Below are 19,843 nucleotides of genomic sequence, written 5' to 3'. Positions count from 1 at the left end.
TGAGTTCTCACGCGTGGGTCGCAGAGACCCAAGTACTTGAGCCATCACCTTCTGCCTACCAGGTTGCACACTAGCAGGAAACTGGGGTCGGCAGCAGAGCGGGGTCCTGAACCCAGGCACTCCGATACTGGATTCCAGCACTCCAAGCAGCATCTTAAGAGCTGTGCCCAACAGCCGGCCAGCAATGTTAACTCTCTAAAGATTTATGGCCGGCACCGTGGCTCACTAGGCGAATCCTCCGCCTGCGGCACCAGCACACCGGGTTCTAGTCCCGGTCGGGGCGCCGGATTCTGTCCCGGTTGCCCCTCTTCCAGGCCAGCTCTCTGCTGTGGCCCAGGAGTGCAATGGAGGATGGCCCAGGTGCTTGGGCCCTGCACCCCATGGGAGACCAGGAGAAGCACCTGGCTCCTGGCTCTTGCCATCAATCAGCGTGATATGCCGGCCGCAGCGGCCATTGCGGGGTGAACCAACGGCAAAAGGAAGACCTTTCTCTCTGTCTCTCTCTCTCACTGTCCACTCTGCCTGTCAAAAAAAAAAAAAAAAAAAAAAAGATTTATTTTACTTATTTGAAAGACAGAGTTATAGAGACAGAGAGAAACAGGGATCTTCTATCTGTGGGGTCAATCCCCAAGTGCCCATAACCAGGGCTAGGCCAGGCTAACGCCAGGGGCCAGGAGCCAGGGACTCCATCTGGGTTCCCCATGGATCTAGTGCTGCTTTCCCGGGAGCATTAGTACGGAGCTGGATCAGAAGTGGAGCAGCCAGGACTCAATCCAGCGCTCATATGAGATGCTGGCACTATAGGTGGTGGTTGAACGTGTGGCACCCCAATGCTGGCCCTCCTAAATTTTCTCTTAAATGCCTTTTCTGTGATCTAATTTTACCTGAAAAGTAAGCAAGTTAATGTGAAACTCTTCACCCAGGCCCAGGCAATGTGGCACAGTGGGTTGAACGACCTCTCAGGATGCCTGCATCCTGTGTCGGAGTGCCTGGGAGCAAGTCCCACTTCCGCTGTAGATCCAGCTTCCTGCTGATGTGCCTGAGAGATAGCAGAAGGTGGTCCCTGTAGTTGGATCCCTGCCACCCATCTGGGAGACAGGATGGAGTTCCTGGCTTCCTGGCTTCAGCCTGGCTCCGCCCCAGATATTGCACGCATTTAAGGAGAGAACCAGTGGGTGGAAAATCCCTCACTGTCTCTCTCTCTCTGTCTCTCTCTCTCTCCCTTTCAAATAAATCTGTAACAACTTTACAGCCAAAAAGCAAATACATTTTCTGTCTTTCATAGAAAAAAAGATGAAACAGACATCTAGATGTTTGCAATAGAAAACACATGCTCCCATGTTAACATCCTTTCAGATGGACAATTACAGAACAGACTGCTCCTCTACGGCTCTGAGACCGTGTGAGTGTTCTGTCAGCATCGAGCACGTCTCCCATCACCAATGACATCAGGACTCAGAGCACCCTTCCTAGCCGGAAAACAGCACTCACACTCCATAGGAAACTTTTAAACACTCAAAAACAAATGCTTTTAACAGCCTAAGGTTGCATGTCCCATCATCCACCCGATGATGATTTCATAAAAGTGATGGGGCCGGCGCCATGGCTCACTTGGTTAATCCTCCGCCTGTGGCACCGGCATCCCATATGGGCATTGGGTTCTAGTTCCGGTTGCTCCTCTTCCAGTCCAGCTCTCTGCTGTGGCCCGGGAGGGCAGTGGAGGATGGCCCAAGTGCTTGGGCCCTTGCACCCGCATGGGAGACCAGGAAGAAGCACCTGGCTCCTGGCTTCAAATCGGCACAATGCAGGCCATAGTGGCCACTTGGGGAGTGAACCAATGGAAGGAAGACCTTTCTCTATCTCTCTCTCTCACTGTCTAACTCTGTCAAATAAAATAAAATAAAAAAAAAAAAAAAAAAAGTGACGATGACCCCCTCAGTAGTGACCTGCGCCACGAGGTCTCCAGCAGTCCCGTGACCCAACATCGAGTCACCCCGACAAGAAGGCGACGGCCCCACTCACCTTCAGGTCTCTGTGCACGATGCCCATGTTATGTATGTAAAACACACCTTCCACCAGTTCTTGAAAAATTTTTGTTGCAACACTGACCATAACATAAGGACCTTGAAGGAAAAAAAAGTTTATCTGTGTCATTTCCTTATGCTTTGTATTAACACCTAAGTGTTACAATGGCTGTAAACACATCAACATCTGACACTTTGGCAACTTTCCGATTTTGAACAAAGTCAGCACTCCAGAATGCCCCAAAATCTAGAAATAGGCTTTCCTTGACTAGCCAAGAAGGCATGACCGACAGGCACCCAACCATCGACAGATTCTGTCCTCCAGCTTCACCCAGAGCTCCAGTGTTCATTGCTTCTAAACAATCCACAGGCATCAGGGGCTGGGGTAGGTCAAGTTTAAGTTCCTTCCGATGCTTAACCTCCTGGAGCTCAGTGCTAATAAGCCTGGTGTCCTAGCCACAGTGGACTAAATACAATGTACAGAGTGAAATAAGGATGAATCCTGCGGGCTCAGGGCAGGACCCCCATCGTCTGGAAGACGACTCAGAGTGCTTCATTTTCCAACATGACTGAGAAGTGGATTATATGATTAGAAAAGGAACTGAACTCCTCCATCTGTTTAAATGATCATGACATGACAAGCAAGTTTAGAAGGCAGAGAGGTTTTGTAGAACTCAAACTTGATATAGAAATTGTTTTCTCGCCAAGTTAGTTTAATAATTTTAATAGATGGACATAGTATTCTTCACCTTCAAGAACACAAACATTGTTTACACCCTTCTCTTTAAGTGGGCCTGACGGTCTCACAGCTCAAACCCACTCCACACAGACAGCAACTGTCTCTTCTCCCACTACCTACCTGCTACATAACTGAGCAAGTACTTCAGAAGACGGAAAACCCTGTGGGCGTGTACGCGCGTGTGTGTGTGTGTGTGTGTGCGCGTGAGAGGATTCACTCACCTCCCACAGACCTGGCCCAGTGGGAACAGTCTCCACTCACTGCAGCCTGCCAGATCCTTCCACCTCCTGCTCTAAGTCCTCCCAGCAAGGCTACAAAGTAGGGACAGTCCCCTTTCACAGATGAAGGAGCAGACGAGAGCAGTGGCCTGACTGGTGAGCAACACAGCTGGAACTCACACCCAGGTCTGCTGCTCAGGGGACTGCTGGGAGCGATGAAACGTAACAAGAGAACTGATCAACAGGGCTGCCATACAAAGTTAGAACTTAAAAAAAAAAAATTTTTTTTTATTTGAAAGGCAAAGCGACAGGGAAAGACAGAGGAAGAGAAAGATCATCCATCCCCTGGTTCACTCCCCAGTTGTGAGCAACAGCCGGGTGTGGGCCAGGCCAAAGCCAGATCCAGGAACTCCATCTGGGTCTCCCACATAGGGGCAGAGGCCCAAGGATGTGGACCACCTGCCACTGCTTTTCCAGGCACAGACTGAAAGAAAGCTAGATTGAAAGCAAAGCAGTGAGCCAGCTTTGCTTATGGCACAGCAGGTAAAGCCACCACCTGTAATGCCAGAATCCCACATAGGTGCCGGTTCAAGTCCGGGCTGCTCGTCTTCCGATCCAGCTCCTTGCTAATGCACCTGGGCAGTCAGCAGAATATGACCCAAGTGCTTGGGCCCCTGTACCCACATGGGAGACCTGGAAGAAGCTCCTGGCTCCTAGCTTCAGCATGGCCCAGCCCTGGCCAATGTGTCCATTTGGGGAGTGAACAACTCAATGGAAGGTACCTCTCTGTCTCTCCCTCTCCCTAATAAAGAAATAAATAATAAATTTTCAAATAAATAAATAAAATAATTAAAAAAAAAGAAAGCAGTGCAGCCAGGACTCCAACCAACACTCTGGTAAGGGATGCAAACATCACAAGCGGTGGCTTAGCCTGCTGCACCACAATGCAGGCCTCCCCCTCCTGATGTCATGTTGAAGCAGAGAAGCAACACTGGGCGCAGACAGAGGCGCTACGCTCCTGTCTTCCCATCAGAAGCACATTTCAGACTTGGAATAAAGGCATGGACAAGTGATTAGTGACTGACGTTTCGTTGAGTCTTTACTTAAAAACAGGTTACTCACATCTACGAGTTTGATAACCCACAAGAGGCATTTGCACAGTGGTCAAGACACCACGTGGGATGCCCACAGCCCATACTGGTGTGCCCAAGTCTGAGTCCCAACTCCGCCTTCAATTCTAGCTTCCTGCTAACAGGCACCGTGAGGCACAGCAGGGGGTGGTTCAAGTACCTAGGTCCCTGCCTCCCATGCAGGCTGAGTTCCTGGCTGGTGGCTTTGGCTTGGCTCAGGCCTGGCTACTGAGGACCTCAGGGAGTGAAACAGCAGACAGAAGATCTCTCTGCGTCTCTGTCTCTACCTTTCAAGTAAAACAAAAACACATAAATAAAAATTTAATATAATGATTTTAAACTCTGGCTGTACATGAGAATCAGAAACAGAATTTTTTGTAAAATACCACAGGCCAAGACCTATCCCAGGGCAATTATATGAACAACTAATGTGAGCAGCAGGAGTCGGACCTAGCAGTTAAACCCACATCAGAGTCCTTGGGTTCAACTCCCAGCTCCACTCCAGATTCCAGCTTCGTGCTGATGTAGACTCTGGGGGGCAGCACTGACAGCTCAGGCGCCTGGGTTCTTGCCACCCACGTGGGAGACCCAGACTGAGTTCCTGGCCCCTTGCTTCAGCCTGGCCCAGACCCAGCTGTTACAGTGAAAAAGATGGAGGACCTCTCTCTTTCTGCCTTTCAAATAAATAGAAACAAATAAGAACAACGGTAACAGAAAAGTGTTTTAAAAGACATCTGCCACCAGGGTCGGTGTTGTGGTTCAGCATATTAAGCTGCTGCTTGCACAGCTGGTATCCCATATCAGAGCGCCCATTCACGCCTCAGCTGCTCCGCTTCCATCCAGCTTCCCGCCAATGCACCTAGGACAGCAGCAAAAGAGGGCCAGTGCTTAGGCCCCTGCCATTCAGGGGGGAGACACGGATTGGGCTCCTGGCTGCAGCCTGGCCCAGAGCTGGCTGTCACAGCTATTTGGAGAAGCAACCAGAAGGTGGAAGATTCTCTTGTGCTCTGTCACCCTACCTTTCAAATAAACAAAACAAAACTTAAGAAAAAGAGAGTTGCCATTATAAATAATAATTAAAAGGGTCAAGTAGCTAGAAGCAATCCCTGCATTCAACAGAGAAGCTCTGACTGTGTTTCTTTCCCACCCCGGTATTCGGACCCAGACGGTACTCACAGGCAGATTCGTCCACGCACTCTCGGCTCCGCCTGTTCCTCTCGGCGATCCAGTCCCACAGGGACAGCTCGCACAGCTGCATCTGGATATGCAGCATCAGGTGGTACTGCACCTAGGAGAGGACACACTGCGCTCTCACCGTGCACGGCTCCCTCCCGTGACTCACCACCTTACTCCAAGCCCAGCACCTCGGCTGCCTGCTGAGGCCACAGGCCTGCCCAAAGCCCAGAGGCCTTGTGAAAAAGACAGCTAAGTGGGGCCATCATGAAAACCATGGGTGTGGGCATACAAGGAGGCTGGGGAGGCCAGGGAGGAGGCAGGGGCCCGGCGGCAGAAGCTCTTGAACACAACACTCAGGAACCAACTCTGACACTATCGGGTCTGCTCCCTACACAAATAGTCGTTAAAATGAAGATAAACCAGCAAAGAAGGCACACTCCTACTCCATGTATACCCCAAATTATATGTGCTTTGGCTGGCCTCACACTGTACATAACTAAGAAAAAGGTAAACAAATACTAAGTTCACTGCAGCTCACTTAACTAGGCACCCATGAAAATTTCCAAATGTTATGCAGAGAAATGAAATAATTCTGACTAAAAGACTTTCAAATTCAACTCCTTTAAGTTCGGGTAAAACTTCAAAATTTTGTGTTTCATAAAAATATTACACACACATACATTCGTTGACAAGAACAAGCCCAGTTTTGTAATTCTGACAAGACAGATCATGTGCAGACCCTGTCGATGTCCAAGACCTCCTAATATGAATTCTCAGTACTGGCGAGCATGGGCTGAGTCTGACCCACGGATTAGCACGTTCCACAGCAAGATCCCGAAAAGCTGACCTGGGCATCCCACTGGGACTCAGTGAAAGTCACCACCCCCTCCCCAGTACTGAACAGCTTTTGCAGAAAGTATTTCTACAACACGATGCCAGCAAACAGCAGAACCAGAATGAATGAGGCTTCCAGCAGCAGGGCACAATGAGAGAGACCCAGCGAGGGAGGTCAGACTGGACTAGAGGGGGCGAAGCAGGGCCCCACGGGGAACGGGACCCCGTGCAGGACCTGAACACAGGCCGAGACGCCAGAGACCCAGCGAGGGAGGTCAGAGAGGACTAGAGGGGGCGAAGCAGGGCCCCACGGGGAACGGGACCCCGTGCAGGACCTGAACACAGGCCGAGACGCCAGAGACCCAGCGAGGGAGGTCAGAGAGGACTAGAGGGGGCGAAGCAGGGCCCCACAGGGAACGGGACCCCGTGCAGGACCTGAACACATGGCGAGACGCCAGGGACCCAGTGAGGGAGGTCACAGTGGTCTAGTGGGGACAAAGCAAGGCCCCATGGGGAACGGGAGTGGGAACGGGACCTGAAACAAGGCGAGACGCCAAGACCCAGTGAGGGAGGTCACAGTGGACTAGTGGGCACGAAGCAAGGCCCCACGGGGAGCAGGAGCGGGGCCGTGCAAGGTACTGAATGCAGGGCGCAGGAGCCAAAGCAGACAGGGGACGACAGCGTGGGCCGCACAGTCACCATCCCTCACAGAGCCCGCTACCTCTGTGTGCCGCAACGCGCTTAAGTCTTCCTCAGAAGATTCCTCCGCGGACGTGAAATCCTCTTCTACGTCTGAGTTATGCCCGAACAGTAGCTGACGCTCCACGATCGAGCCGTTCTCTTGGCGCTCCGTGGACGATTCAAACTCACCGGTGTCCCTCACCACTAAGTTGGTGGTGTAGTTCACCAGTTTGTTATTCTGACTCTCAACGGCACATTCGTCAGAGGATTTTTCTTTTTCTGGGGAGAACTCAGCGAAAATAATGGATGAGCTGCTGCTTGCATCATTTTTAACACCATATTGATCTCTGGAGACACAAAAATAGCAAAGATGAAAGTCACTGCGAAAGAACAGGGCGAGTAACTCAGCTGGGGCCAGCGCTGTGGCGTACTGGGTAAACGCTGGCATCCCACGTGGGCACTGGCTCGAGTCCCAGCTGCTCCACTTCCAATCCAGTTCCCTGCTAACGTGACTGGGAAAACAGCGGAAGATGGCCCAAGTGCTTGGGTCCCTGCACCCATGTGGGAGACCCAGAAGAAGCTTCTGACTCCTGGCTTTAGCTTGGCCCAGCCTCGTTCAGCCATTTGGGGAGTGAGCCAGCAGATCCAGTAGATGGGAAGTTCTCTAGCTCTCTCCCTTCCTCTCTATAACTCTTTCATTCAATTAATTAAAAAAAATCTTAAAAAAAAAAAAAAAGAGGGACTCAACTGTCCCTCAGTCTATGTCTATATGAATCTTCTTAGCAAACTTCTGAAAAAATGACATCAAACCTATCTAAACAATATTTATTTATAATAGTGACAGGAGGAGCCAGCGCTGTGGCATAGCAGGTGAAGCCACTGCCTGCAGTGCTGGCATCCCATGTGGGTGCCAGTTAGAGTCCCGACTGCCCCACTTCCAATCCAGCCCTGTCATTCAAATGAATAAAATAAATATTAAATAAATATATATAGGGGGGCAGGAAATATCTGAGAAAAGGAAAATAATTTAACATTTTATAATGAAAATAACCAAAAACATGGCAGGCATTTGGCCTAGTACAAGATGCCCATGTCCTGATTTGGAGTGCTGGGTTCGATGCCCGGCTCCAGCTGCTGGCTCCAGCTTCCTGCTAATGCAGACCCTGGGAGGCAGTGGTAATGGCCCAACTACTGGGTTCCTGCCCTCCGCGTAGGGGATTCAGATTGAGCTCCTGGCTCCTAGTTTGGTCTTGGCCAAAGGCCACTGCACTCATCTGGGGAGTTTACTAGTGGGTAGAAGCACACTCTCTCAGCCTCTCAAAATTAAAAAAAAAAAAAAAAAAAAGGAAGAGCTTTAGTAAAATTAGGGATTTTGGAGGCATATATAAATGCAAATTTAGCCTGCAACTTTGTTGTTAAAAAAAAAAAACACTGAGGGGCTGGCGCTGTGGCTCAGCGGGTTAAAGTCATGGCCTGAAGTGCCGGCATCCCATATGGGCGCTGGTTCTAGTCTCGGCTGCTCCTCTTCCAATCCCGCTCTCTGCTATGGCCTGGGAAAGCAGCAGAAGATGGCCCAAGTCCTTGGGCCCCTGCACCTATGTGGGAGACCTGGAAAAACCCCTTGACTCTTGGCTTCAGATCGGCATAGCTCGGGCTGTTGCGGCCATCTGGGGAATGAACCAGCGGATGGAAGACTTCTCTCTCTGTTTCTACCTCTCTCTGTAATTCTTTCAAATAAATAAAGTAAATCTTTAAAAAAAAAAAATGAAGAAGAAAAGCTGCTATTAAGGAAAATCTGAAGCATCCCTCCCGAGCTGCTAGTGGCAAACGACAATGGTAATCCACTGCAGGTGACAGGCCAATGTCCCACGTGGGCAAGTGACACCAACCCACATACCTGTCTTCTTCCTGGTCAGAGAGCACTTCCAGAGAAGGCAACTGAATCGGAACTCTGTCTGCTGAACAAGGGGAAAAAAATCTTCAGTGCACCCAGTTTTCCACTTTACAGTCCAAGAAGAGCTAAGATACACAAATAATGCCAAGTGAACCCACGAGTCAAAATGTCATGGCCTTTCGGCCAGACAAGGTAACAAGTGTGTTCAAATGACTGCCACCCTCTAGGCCCACAAACAGAGCTGTTCAACTACTGCCGGGCTCAGTGAGCTTTCTGCAGAAGACCTGATGACAAATTTTTCCCAACATATTCTTTTTTTTTATTTATTTAACTGTTTAAAAATGTAAAAACTGGTATTGTGGCACAGCAGGTTAAGCCATCACTGCAACACCAGCATCCCATATGGGTGCAGGTTCAAGTCCCAGCTGCTCCACTTCCAATCCAACTCCCTGGGAAGGCACCTGGGAAAGCAGCAGAAGATGGCTCGAGTCCCTGAGATCCTGCCACCCACACGGGAGACCTGGATGGAGTTCCAGGCTCCTGGCTTCAGCCTGGCCCAATCCATGTCACTGCAGCATTTGGGGGAGTGAACCAGGGGCTGAAAGGTAGATTGATTGACATTTCTGTGTGTGTGTGTGTATGTGTGTATGTGTTTAACTGCCATTCAAGTAAATAAACAAATCTTTAAAAAAAGATGAAAAACAAGAATGCATTCTCAACTTTTGGTACGCAAAAATCAAGAGCAGGCCAGATCTGGCCCTTAAGCTGAAGTATCCCTTACTCAAAAGGCCTGGAAATGAGGCCGGTGCTGTGGCGCAGGGGGTTAAAGCCTTTGCCTGCAGCGCCAGCATCTCACATGGGCCTTGGTTCATGTCCTGGCTGCTCTACTTGCGATCCAGCTCCCTGCTATGGCCTGCGAAGGCAGTAGAAGATGGCCCAAGACCCTGGGCCCCTGCACCCGCGTGGAGACCCAGAAGAAGCTCCTGGCTCCTGGCTTCAGATCAGCACAGCTCTGGCCGTTGCGGTCATCTGGGGAAGGAATCAGCGGATGGACTTTCTCTCTCTCTCTCACTCTCTCTGGCTTTATCTTCCGTAAGTCTTTCAAATAAATAAATATTAAAAAAAAAAAAAAAAAGCCTGGAACTGCAAGTGTTTCAGATTCCAGAATTTTTTGTGTTTTGGTAAACCTGCATAGACTTTTAACAGTCTAGCACCCCTAATTCAAAAATTCAAAATCTGCCATGTTCCAAAATCCTCAGCTCTGTGGATTAGAGATGGTCATCCTGCAGCATCCAAAGCTGCTCACCTTGAACGTGAACGTGGACATGCTCTATCCACGCGGTGTGATAGCCTACGATATTAGGGTGCTGGAGGCCCGCCAGCACTTTCACTTCTCGTAATACCTAAGAAAAGAAGTATCATTAGACCTGGCTCTTACCAACAATTTGTTAAGTATTCATAGCATCAAAAACTCCTTGTTCCACAACAAAATAATAAAAAGCCATCTAGATGAGGACTTTAAACTATTAAAAATAATGGAAATATTCTTGTGAGTGACAAATGGCAATTGCTTTGGAGCTGGATAACTGATATTTACATAGCACTCTGTGTTTGCCATAGCTAATCTATCAGTGCCCTCACATCTGAGCCCCACACTAGTCCTCCAAGGTAAATAAAATTACGACTGTCACTACCGCTCCAAGGGCACGAAGGGCAGTGACTTGGAGACGAGGCACAAACAGAGCTCGGAGCAGGGCAGGGAGAACACTGGGGACCTGACCTGGGCTCCCCCTGTTTTCCAACAAGCTGTCTGTCTTACACACTCATGTGGAAATTAAGTTCTACAGCAGTGGCTCTGAAATACAATCAACCTAACCTTTAAAACCATCACATCTAACAGAAATTTGGTTTTAAGATTTACTATACTATCACCTGACTCTTACAAGTATTCGCCAAATAAACAACATGTGTACATATGTAACTCTCTTACACAGAATTAAAGACAATAACTCAAAATAATTTTCAAACATCATACCTTCATGCAATCTGTTTTAGTTGCACCTTTAATCAGAATTTTTTTAATTGCATAATACTGGCCATCTAATTTATTCCTGACCTAAAAAGCAGAAGAAAAGACAAAATACATCATGCCATTAAACTTCCAATTGAATAACACAGCTCTTTCAATCTGCACTTAGGTGATCCCAACTACACCAGGTAAAACCAAGCCAAAGACAGGTCTCCTTCCTGTGCCCACTTCACAAAGAACAATAACCAGCCCAGGACTCTGGAAGGTCCAGTGCGCAGCAGCACACTTGTGCCTAACACATTTTTAAACAAAAATTAACTACAGAAGAAAAAGTGCCAGGTTTCCAGAAAACATGGTTAGGAAAACAGGTAAAAGTGCCCACTTTCCTATTAATGGCAAATTTTAACAAAAAGCAGTTATGTGTGATTTCTAGGACTTCTCCTTTGAGCACTTTACATAGTAAAAACAATGCACACAGCTCCTTAAAGACCCTGATGTTCGGAGCAGGTGAGAACAAGCATGTGGAGAGCCACCTTGTACACTCGGCCATAGCCACCTTTCCCCAGGATGGAGAGCTCTTCAAACTCATTCAAGTATCGTGAGGTCTGTGCTTCCAAGGCAACTTCTCGCGACCTGAAAGTTCAGTTAAACACAAACAGCTAATCAGCACTCTAACATGAGGGGACCAAATGTTCTGGGATAGCTTATGTTCAGTGTTTTAGTAACCTGCCAAAACCTTATCACTAAGTCAGGATAATTTGGCAAGGGGAAGCCAAAATAAAATTGTTCATTCTCTGTGAAGGAAACACTGGCTAAGCAAACAGACAACATGATAAAAATAGCAAGGGAGTAAATAAGTAATTTCAAGTGGTCCAGCGGTAGTTACTAATCTAATTAGAAATTACAAGGGCCGGCGCTGTGGCACAGTGAGTTAAAGCCCCAGCCTGCAGCACTGGCATCCCATGTGGGCGCCAGTTCAAATCCCAGCTGCTCCACTTCCGATCCAACTCCTTGCTAATGCGCCTGGGAAAACAGCAGAAGATGGCTCAACCCCCTGGGCTCCTGCACCCCCACTGGAAATCAGGAAGCAGTTCTTGGTTCCTGGCTCTAATGGCTCAGCTCCTGCCACGGCAGCCACTTGAGGAATGAAGACAAACACCTCCCTCTCTCTCTCTCTAACTCTTTCAAATAACTAAAAGTCTTAAAAATATTCATGGAAAATGGAAATAAAATATAAATTTACTAAAAAAAAAATTACCATCCATGCTTCACGGCAGAAATCCAAGGATGAATAACAAGTGAAAGATGATTAGCAGTGTTCAGTAATCAATTTACTTAAATTTCTTTATGATGCAGACCAGTTAGAGTTTCCTAAACAGAGTCAACATTCAATGCTGCTCTAACACAGACTGGATATCAGTTGTCAGAATTAATTGAACTTAGTCACGTAACTCATTGAATCCACACTCGATGAGGGAGCAGAGGAGAGATGAGGAACTAAATCCAATCTTGGAACAATAATTAATTGTTGCTTCATATATACGGTTATGTAAGAACATAATGAGCATGCCCCCCCCCCCTCGCTCCCTGTACGTTCTCATAAACTACCCTACCAACATTACTTTTTACCCCAGACCATTACTTTGTTCATCCTGATTTTGATTTCTTTTGGACAGACTTTGCATAATCAACAAAGCACTTAGCACATACCTGATTTTCTGGATATGAGAATTATCAGCACAGGGATCCTGAAACCACAAAGCCATTTTTAAAAAACCACTTTGAAAACTTTGATGGAATAAGAAATCTACCAAAATTCATTGATGTGCTAGTCCCAAATGCTCAGGCAACTGCTTTTAAATTTTTTTCAATATTACTTAAGAGGTTACGATTGAAAACATTTCACAGCCGAGAATTTATTTACCAAAGAACTCCACAAGCAAATAAGACCGACTTCACCTTCAAGAACTATGCAGAAACCGACCACTGCGCCACCACTACCGGCCCATCCCGAGCTGTGCCAACCCAGCCTGCACGACTACACGTCCCCTACTGCTGCCCTTGCCCTCCCCCACCCCAAAATACTCTCAACCAGCAGCTGGTGTGATCCCGAGAAAATCCGTCAGATCGGGTCACTCCTCTGCTTAAGATCCCACAGTGCTGGAGCCGGCGCCGTGGCTCACTTGGCTAATCCTCCACCTGTGGCGCCGGCATCCCATACGGGCACCAGGTTCTAGTCCTGGTTGCTCCTCTTCTAGTCCAGCTCTCTGTTGTGGCCTGGGAAGGCAGTGGAGAATGGCTCAAGTACTTGGGCGCCTGCACCCGCGTGGGAGACCAGGGGGGAGGCACCTGGCTCCTGGCTTCGGATTGGCACAGCACCGGCAGTAGCGGCCATTTGTGGGGTGAACCAATGGAAGGAATACCTTTCTATCTCTGTCAAAAAAAAAAAAAAAAAAAAGATCCCACAGTGCTTGCCAACAGACTGAGTCAAAACCAAGCACACACAAATGGTCTCAAGATCCCATTGCCCTGTCCCCTCACCTCTGCCTGCTCCACTCTACCACATGGCTGCCCAGCAGCCCCCAAGCAGGCCTGCACCCTGCCGCCGGCCCCTGCCACCGCAGGACCTTTCCAATTCCTGCTCCCCGGCCCAGAATGCCTTCTCTCCAGGTATCTGCACGGCTCATTCTCTCAGCTCTTCAACAACACGGTCTCAGGGAGACCTTCCCCAGCCACCCTAAGAGAAAAGCACACAGCCCCTTCGCAGCAGTCACTGCTTTGTCTTCTCACCAGCGAACGCCTCCTGTACCTGCACCTGCCCTCTGTTGTTCACTGTCCCCTCATCAGAACACAAGCTCCATGAGGCAGGGACCTCGGTCCATTTCATTCACTGTTTAAACCCCAGCACCCGCAGAGGAGTGCAGCACACCAGCGAGCTTTCCATGAGTATAAACAAAGTTCGTATCTTTTTTTTTTTTTTTTTTTTTTTGACAGGCAGAGTGGACAGTGAGAGAGAGAGACAGAGAGGAAGGTCTTCCTTTGCCGTTGGTTCACCCTCCAATGGCCGCCGCGGCCGGCGCACTGCGGCTGGTGCACCATGCTGATCCGAAGGCAGGAGCCAGGTGCTTCTCCTGGTCTCCCAGGGGGTGCAGGGCCCAAGCACTTGGGCCATCCTCCACTGCACTCCCTGGCCACAGCAGAGAGCTGGCCTGGAAGAGGGGCAACCGGGACAGAATCCGGCGCCCCGACCGGGACTAGAACCCGGTGTGCCGGCACCGCAAGGCAGAGGATTAGCCTAGTGAGCCGCGGCGCTGGCCTAAAGTTTGTATCTTTAAAAGTCTCCACATGCTGACAATTTCATGATGCTTTTAAAATACAGTTCTCTTGAAATTCAAATGCATTTTTCCACGCACAACGCATATTTAGGGCTTACCTGCCGAACTCTCTCTCTGGCGGACCTCATCAGATGCGTAATAGCTCTGTTGTGATGCAGCCTCAATGAGCTAAACTCGTCGCTGCAGGTGAAGGAAGACAGCAGCCCCATTTTGATGAAGGTCTGACAGAGCACTAGAGAGAGAAAGAACACGAGAATGGCCGTGAGAAAGACCATCTATCCACGGCAACCTGTAGGAGTACGGAGATCAGAGAGCAGTAACCGCACGAAGGTCTCCACGGGAAGTTACGTCTCCACACGCGTCCCCCAGGGAGATCGCGTCTGAAACAGAAGCAGCGACTGGTACAGTGATCAGGAGCAGATCCATGGTAATTTATCAGATGTGTGCTCGGGACGAGGAGCACACGTCACACATGTGTTCAGGATGTGTGCACAGGGCAAGGAGCACACAGATGCGTGTGCAGGATGTGCACACAGGACAAGGAGCACACGTCAGACACATGTGCAGGACACGCAAATGGGACGAGGAGCACACGTCACACGTATGTTCAGGATGCGTGCACAGGGGGCAAGGAGCACACATCAGATATGTGTGCAGGATGTGCACACAGGACAAGGAGCACACATCAGACACGTGTGCAGGACATACGCACGGGACAAGGAACACACATCACATGTGTGCAGGATGTGTGCACAGGTCAAGGAGCACATGTCAGACGTGTGCAGGATGTGCACACGGGACAAGGAGCACACGTCAGACGTGTGCAAAATGTGCACAGGACAAGGAGCACACATCAGACGTGTGTGCAGGACACGCACACACAATGAGCAACAGTCAGACACATGTGCAGGACACATGCATGAGATGAACACACATCACACATGTGTTCAGATGCATGCACAGGACAAGGAGCACACGTCAGACGTGTGCAAGATGTGCACAGGACAAGGAGCACACATCAGACGTGTGTGCAGGACACGCACACACAACGAGCAACACACGTCAGACACATGTGCAGGACACATGCATGAGATGAGCACACATCACACATGTGTTCAGAATGCATGCACAGGACAAGGAGCACACATCAGATGTGTGTGCAGGACATGCACACGGGACGAGAAGCACACATCACAAGTGTTCAGGATGCATGCACAGGACGAGGGGCACATGTCAGACGCGAGTGCAGGACGCACGCACGAGATGAGGAGCACACGTCACATATGTGTTCAGGATGCATGCACAGGACAAGGAGCACACGTCAGATGCATGTGCAGGACACGCGCACAGGGCGAGGAACACACGTCACACATTTGTTCAGGATGCGTGCACAGGACAAGAAGCACACATCAGACACGTGTGCAGGATGTGCGCACGGGACAAGGAGCACACATCAGACGTGTGTGCAGGACATACGCACGGAACGAGCACACGTCAAACATGTGTTCAGGATGTGTGCACAGAACAAGGAGCACATGTCAGACGCATGTGCAGGACACACACACGGGACAAGGAGCACACATCACATGTGTTCAGGATGTGTGCATAGGACATGGAGCACACATCAGACGCATGTGCAGGACACACACACGGGACAAGGAGTACACATCAGACGTGTGTGCAGGACACACATACGGGACGAAGAGCACACGTCACACATGTGTTCAGGATGTGCGCACAGGACAAGGAGTACATGTCAGACATGTGTGCAGGATGTGCGCACAGGACAAGCAGCACGCATCAGATGCCTGTGTGGGACGTGCACATGGGACGAGCAGCACATGTCAGACACATGTGCAGGATGCACACACAGCGAGGAGCACACGTCACACATGCGTGCAGGATGCGTGCACAGGACGAGTAGCACATGTCAGAAGCGGGTACCAGGCTCCTCAGACAAAGGGAACTCCTAGCGGAGGCGCCTCGGCCTCCGCCCACACTAGAAGCAGACTTCAGAGAGGATGTCTGCTCCACCTCAACACTGCCCTTAGGTGGCCACGTGAAGTGCGAGGACGGTACTTAATTAAATACGCCTTGTCACAGCTGTCATCTGAAGAGAGCACATAAGGAACTAAAAGTTATCTTGGAATCAGTAAGCTTCACAGCTTTGCTCTAATTGTGACCAGGTGACTGCATTAAGTTATAGCAATCTGGGGCCAGCGTGTGGCACAGCAGGTAAGCCGCTTCCTGCAATGCTGGCATCCTATGTGGGCACCAGATCGAGACCCAGCCGCTTCACTTCCAATCCAGCTTCCTGCTAACACGCCTTGGAAAGCAAAACAAGATGGCCAAAGTGCTTGGACCCTTGCACCCACACGGGAAACCCGGGAGAAGCTCCTGACTCTGGCCTGGCCCAGCCCTGTTGTTGAAGCCATTTGTGGAAGACCTCTGTCTCTCTCTGTCTTCCAAATAAATGAAAATAAACTTTTAAAAAGAAATTGTTGTAGGGGCCAGTGCTAAGGTCTAGTGGGTAAAGTCATCAGAGGCCAGCATCCATATGGGTGCCAGGTCAAGTCCCAGCTGCTCCACTTTCAATCCAGTTCCCTGGGAAACCAGTGGAGGATGGCCCATGTGCTTGGGCTCCTGCCACCCACATGGGAGACCTGGAAGAAGCTCCTGGCTTCAGCCTGGACTAGCCCTGGCAGTTGTGGCCATCTAGAGAGTGAACCACTGCGTGGAGGATTTCTCTCTGTATATCTCATCTTTTTGTAACTGATTTTCAAATACATAAATAAGTGTTTAAAAAAGAAAATTGTAGGGTTGGTGCTGTGGCATAGCAGGTAAAGCCACTGCCTGCAGTGCTGGCATCCCAGGTGGGTGCTGGTCCAAGTCCCAGCTGCTCCACTTCTGATCCATCTCTCTGCCGTGGCCTGGGAAAGCAGCAGAAGATGGCCCAAGTCCTTGGGCCCCTGCACACACGTGGAAGACCTGGAAGAAGCTCTTGGCTCCTGGCTTTGGATCAGTGCAGCTCCAGCCTCTGCAGCCATCTGGGGAGTGAACCAGCGGCCAGAAGACACCTCTCTCTCTCTCTCTCTCTCTCTCTCTCTCTCTCTCTGCCTCTGTGTAACTCTGCCTTTCAAATAAATAAATCCTATAAAAAATTGTAACAATCTACGTTTCTGTACCATGAGCTAATGCAGGACTCCCCTGGTATGACTGCTCTGGAATGCAAGGAACGGGGCACCCCCTTTGGTACACACCACCTCCCCCACATACGCCACTGCTTAGAACGCGGAAAGACTGGCTTCATCCAAGGAAACAGGAAGTGTACACTGTACAAGCATCTTTACCATTTTTTCATGTTCCATCAATGATGTCTTTTGATACAGCAAGATGATAATATATCTTTAACTAAAAACACATTAGTTCTAAGACCACATGAAGGTTTTTGTAAGTTTGAGGATCTGTAATGCCAAACAACACCCAGAAAGACTTTTTTCTGGGGAGGAAAGACCCTCCGACTCGGTGGCTGGAGCTCCTCAAGAGGTCACGGCGTTCTCTGTGGACAAGCTGAGCCGGAAACATCACGGTCCCTGACTCTGCTCACTTCTGTGCTAACACTAAACACCAACACCCAGTGGTGGGAACAACACTAAACACCCTCACGACACTACACACAACTGCCCCAGCCCTCCGGTTTCAAACAGGCTCAGAACAAGCACGTGGTTCCTCTGACCTGCTTACCGGTCACACTGTAAGCCACCCCCCAAAATTACATGAGCTATCGTGTCATAGATGCACAAGGACTACCTGTTACTTAGTTACACACAATTCTGGGGGTCCCAGAGATCACATTCATGATGCTAAGTTACCCAATTTTTATACACCAGCTGCCGCCTAGACCCACGGCAATGAACACAGTACCGTCGGCAGCCTTTCTTACTCACGTTTAAACACCTGTCTGGAGCGAAGCGGGTTTGGCTCGTGCACATGACTCAGGTGCTCCAGCAGGGAGACGAGCAGCAGCTGGTTGGCGACGGCGAAGGGGAAGGCTGGCTGCTGCAGCGGCTCCTTCAGCACCTGCAGCTCTGCCGGGACATCCGACTCTAGAGTGAGGCAGGAAGGCGTTTCAGATGGAAACAAAAACAGTGTGTGTATGCTAATTAGTAAAAGGCACACCATTTAAATACAAGGAAACAAGGGAACAGTTGCGCCCAGTGGGCCGGCATTGTGGCAGAGCAGGTGAAGCCACCACCTGGAACACTGACATTCCTGTCCTGGCTGCTCCACTGTACACGGCCTGGGAAAAACAGTCAAAGATGGCCCCAAGTGTCTGGGCCCCTGCCACCCAGTGGGAGACCCGGATGAAGTTCCTAGCTTCAGGCTGGGCCAGCCTTGGCTGTTATAGCTGTCTGCAGGTGGAAGAGCAACCTCCGTCTCTCCCCACATCCCTCTGTAACTCTGACTTTCAAATAAATGAATACATCAGGAAAGAAGGGAGGGAGGGAGGGAGGGAGGAAGGGGGGAAGAACGGGGGAGAGAGGAAGGAGGGGGGAGGAAGAAGGGGGAGGGGGGAAGAAGGGGAGAGAGAGAAGGAAGGGGAGGGAGGGAAGGACAGGCTTTCCGGAGTGAGCTCTGAGCTGAATTCTCGGAGCTGAAGGACCAGCAGAGGCCACGAGGCAGAGGAGAAGCAGTTCCGTTAGCAGGGATGTTTGAAATGGCAGCAACAAGTAAGTGTGCGAGCACACAGGAGACAGGATGGCTGCCTTCCCTGAGAACACAGCCAAGACACAGGCATCAGAAAGAAGTTTGGGGAAGGACCTGCAGCACAGCGGGCTAAGCCGCTGCTGGGGACACCCACGTCCTGTCACAGTGACTGTTAGCGTTCTGCTACCGGTACTCCCATCCAGCTTTCTGCAAATGTGCTTGGGGGGCCTAAGTGCCCGGGTACCGGCCACCCACACGCATCACCTGGCTAGCCTTGGCTCCAGGCCGGGGCCTGCTCTGGCCCAAGCTGCTGCAGGCTTGTGGGGAAACATCTGTCTGTCTCTCTCTCAACTTCTCTCTGTCACTCTGCCTTTCAAAATAATATAAATCTAGGGACCAGTGTCGTGGTGCAGTGGGTTAGGCTGCCGCCTACGACACCAGCATACTATATTGGAACGCTGTTTCAAGTCCTGGCTGCTCTGCTTCTGATCCAGCTTCCCGCTAACGCACCGGGGAAGGCAGCAGAAGATGGCCCAGCTGTTCCAGCCCCTACCACCATGTGGGAGATCCAGATGGAGTTCCCAGCGCCTGGCTTCAGCCTGTCCCAACTCCAACCATTGCAGCCTTTTGGGGAGTGAACCAGTCAACAGAAAACCTCTTGCTCTCCCTCTTTCTGTTGCTCTACCTTTCAAATAAATAAATCTTTAACTAATAAATAAATAAATTTACCAAAAAAAAAAAAGTTTGGCAGAACACACATGTAGCAGACCCAGTGGAGTTCCACACTCCTAGTGCCAACCTGGCCCAGCTCCAACCCCACCCATGGCAGCTGTCTGGACAGTGAACAGCAGATAAAAGATATCTCTATCTCTCCTCTCTCTCTCTCTCATCTGTCTGTCTGTCTCTCTCTCCTCTCTCTCCTTTTCAAATAAGAACAAATCTTTAAAACAACAACAACACCTTTTTAAAGTGTTTGGCAGAGGACAGAAAAGGCAGGCTGGGAGCCTTGCCCGAGCAGGTGCGACCTGTGTACCAGGTGTCCCCATGCACCAGCCCAGGGAGCGTAAGGAACCGGT

The 19,843-nt window shown here is 49.9% G+C and overlaps 1 protein-coding gene across 7 annotated transcripts in view; it reads right to left on the bottom strand.

Moving 5' to 3' along the window:
• EIF2AK1 (eukaryotic translation initiation factor 2 alpha kinase 1) overlaps window positions 1-19,843 on the bottom strand; it is a 39,308-nt gene that overhangs the window by 12,808 nt on the left and 6,657 nt on the right. For 4 of the 7 annotated variants that reach the window (XM_089320620.1, XM_070063736.2, XM_051838967.3 and 1 more), the window contains 10 exon segments: window positions 18,008-18,166; window positions 14,159-14,292; window positions 12,436-12,473; window positions 11,259-11,358; window positions 10,732-10,812; window positions 10,003-10,099; window positions 8,700-8,760; window positions 6,843-7,149; window positions 5,288-5,399; window positions 2,023-2,123 (listed from right to left, as the gene is read on the bottom strand). In XM_089320620.1, the coding sequence (XP_089176746.1) occupies window positions 2,023-2,123; window positions 5,288-5,399; window positions 6,843-7,149; window positions 8,700-8,760; window positions 10,003-10,099; window positions 10,732-10,812; window positions 11,259-11,358; window positions 12,436-12,473; window positions 14,159-14,269 (1,008 nt within the window). In that variant the 5' untranslated portion in view covers window positions 14,270-14,292; window positions 18,008-18,166. 7 annotated transcript variants of the gene reach the window in all.

This window comes from Oryctolagus cuniculus, chromosome 19 (assembly GCF_051225735.1).
Source record: "Oryctolagus cuniculus isolate XC-2025 breed Fujian yellow rabbit chromosome 19, ASM5122573v1, whole genome shotgun sequence".
NCBI classification, from domain to species: Eukaryota; Metazoa; Chordata; class Mammalia; order Lagomorpha; family Leporidae; genus Oryctolagus; species Oryctolagus cuniculus.
The sequence above is the reverse complement of the archived record's forward strand: the minus strand, read 5'-3'. Positions and strand labels throughout refer to the sequence as shown.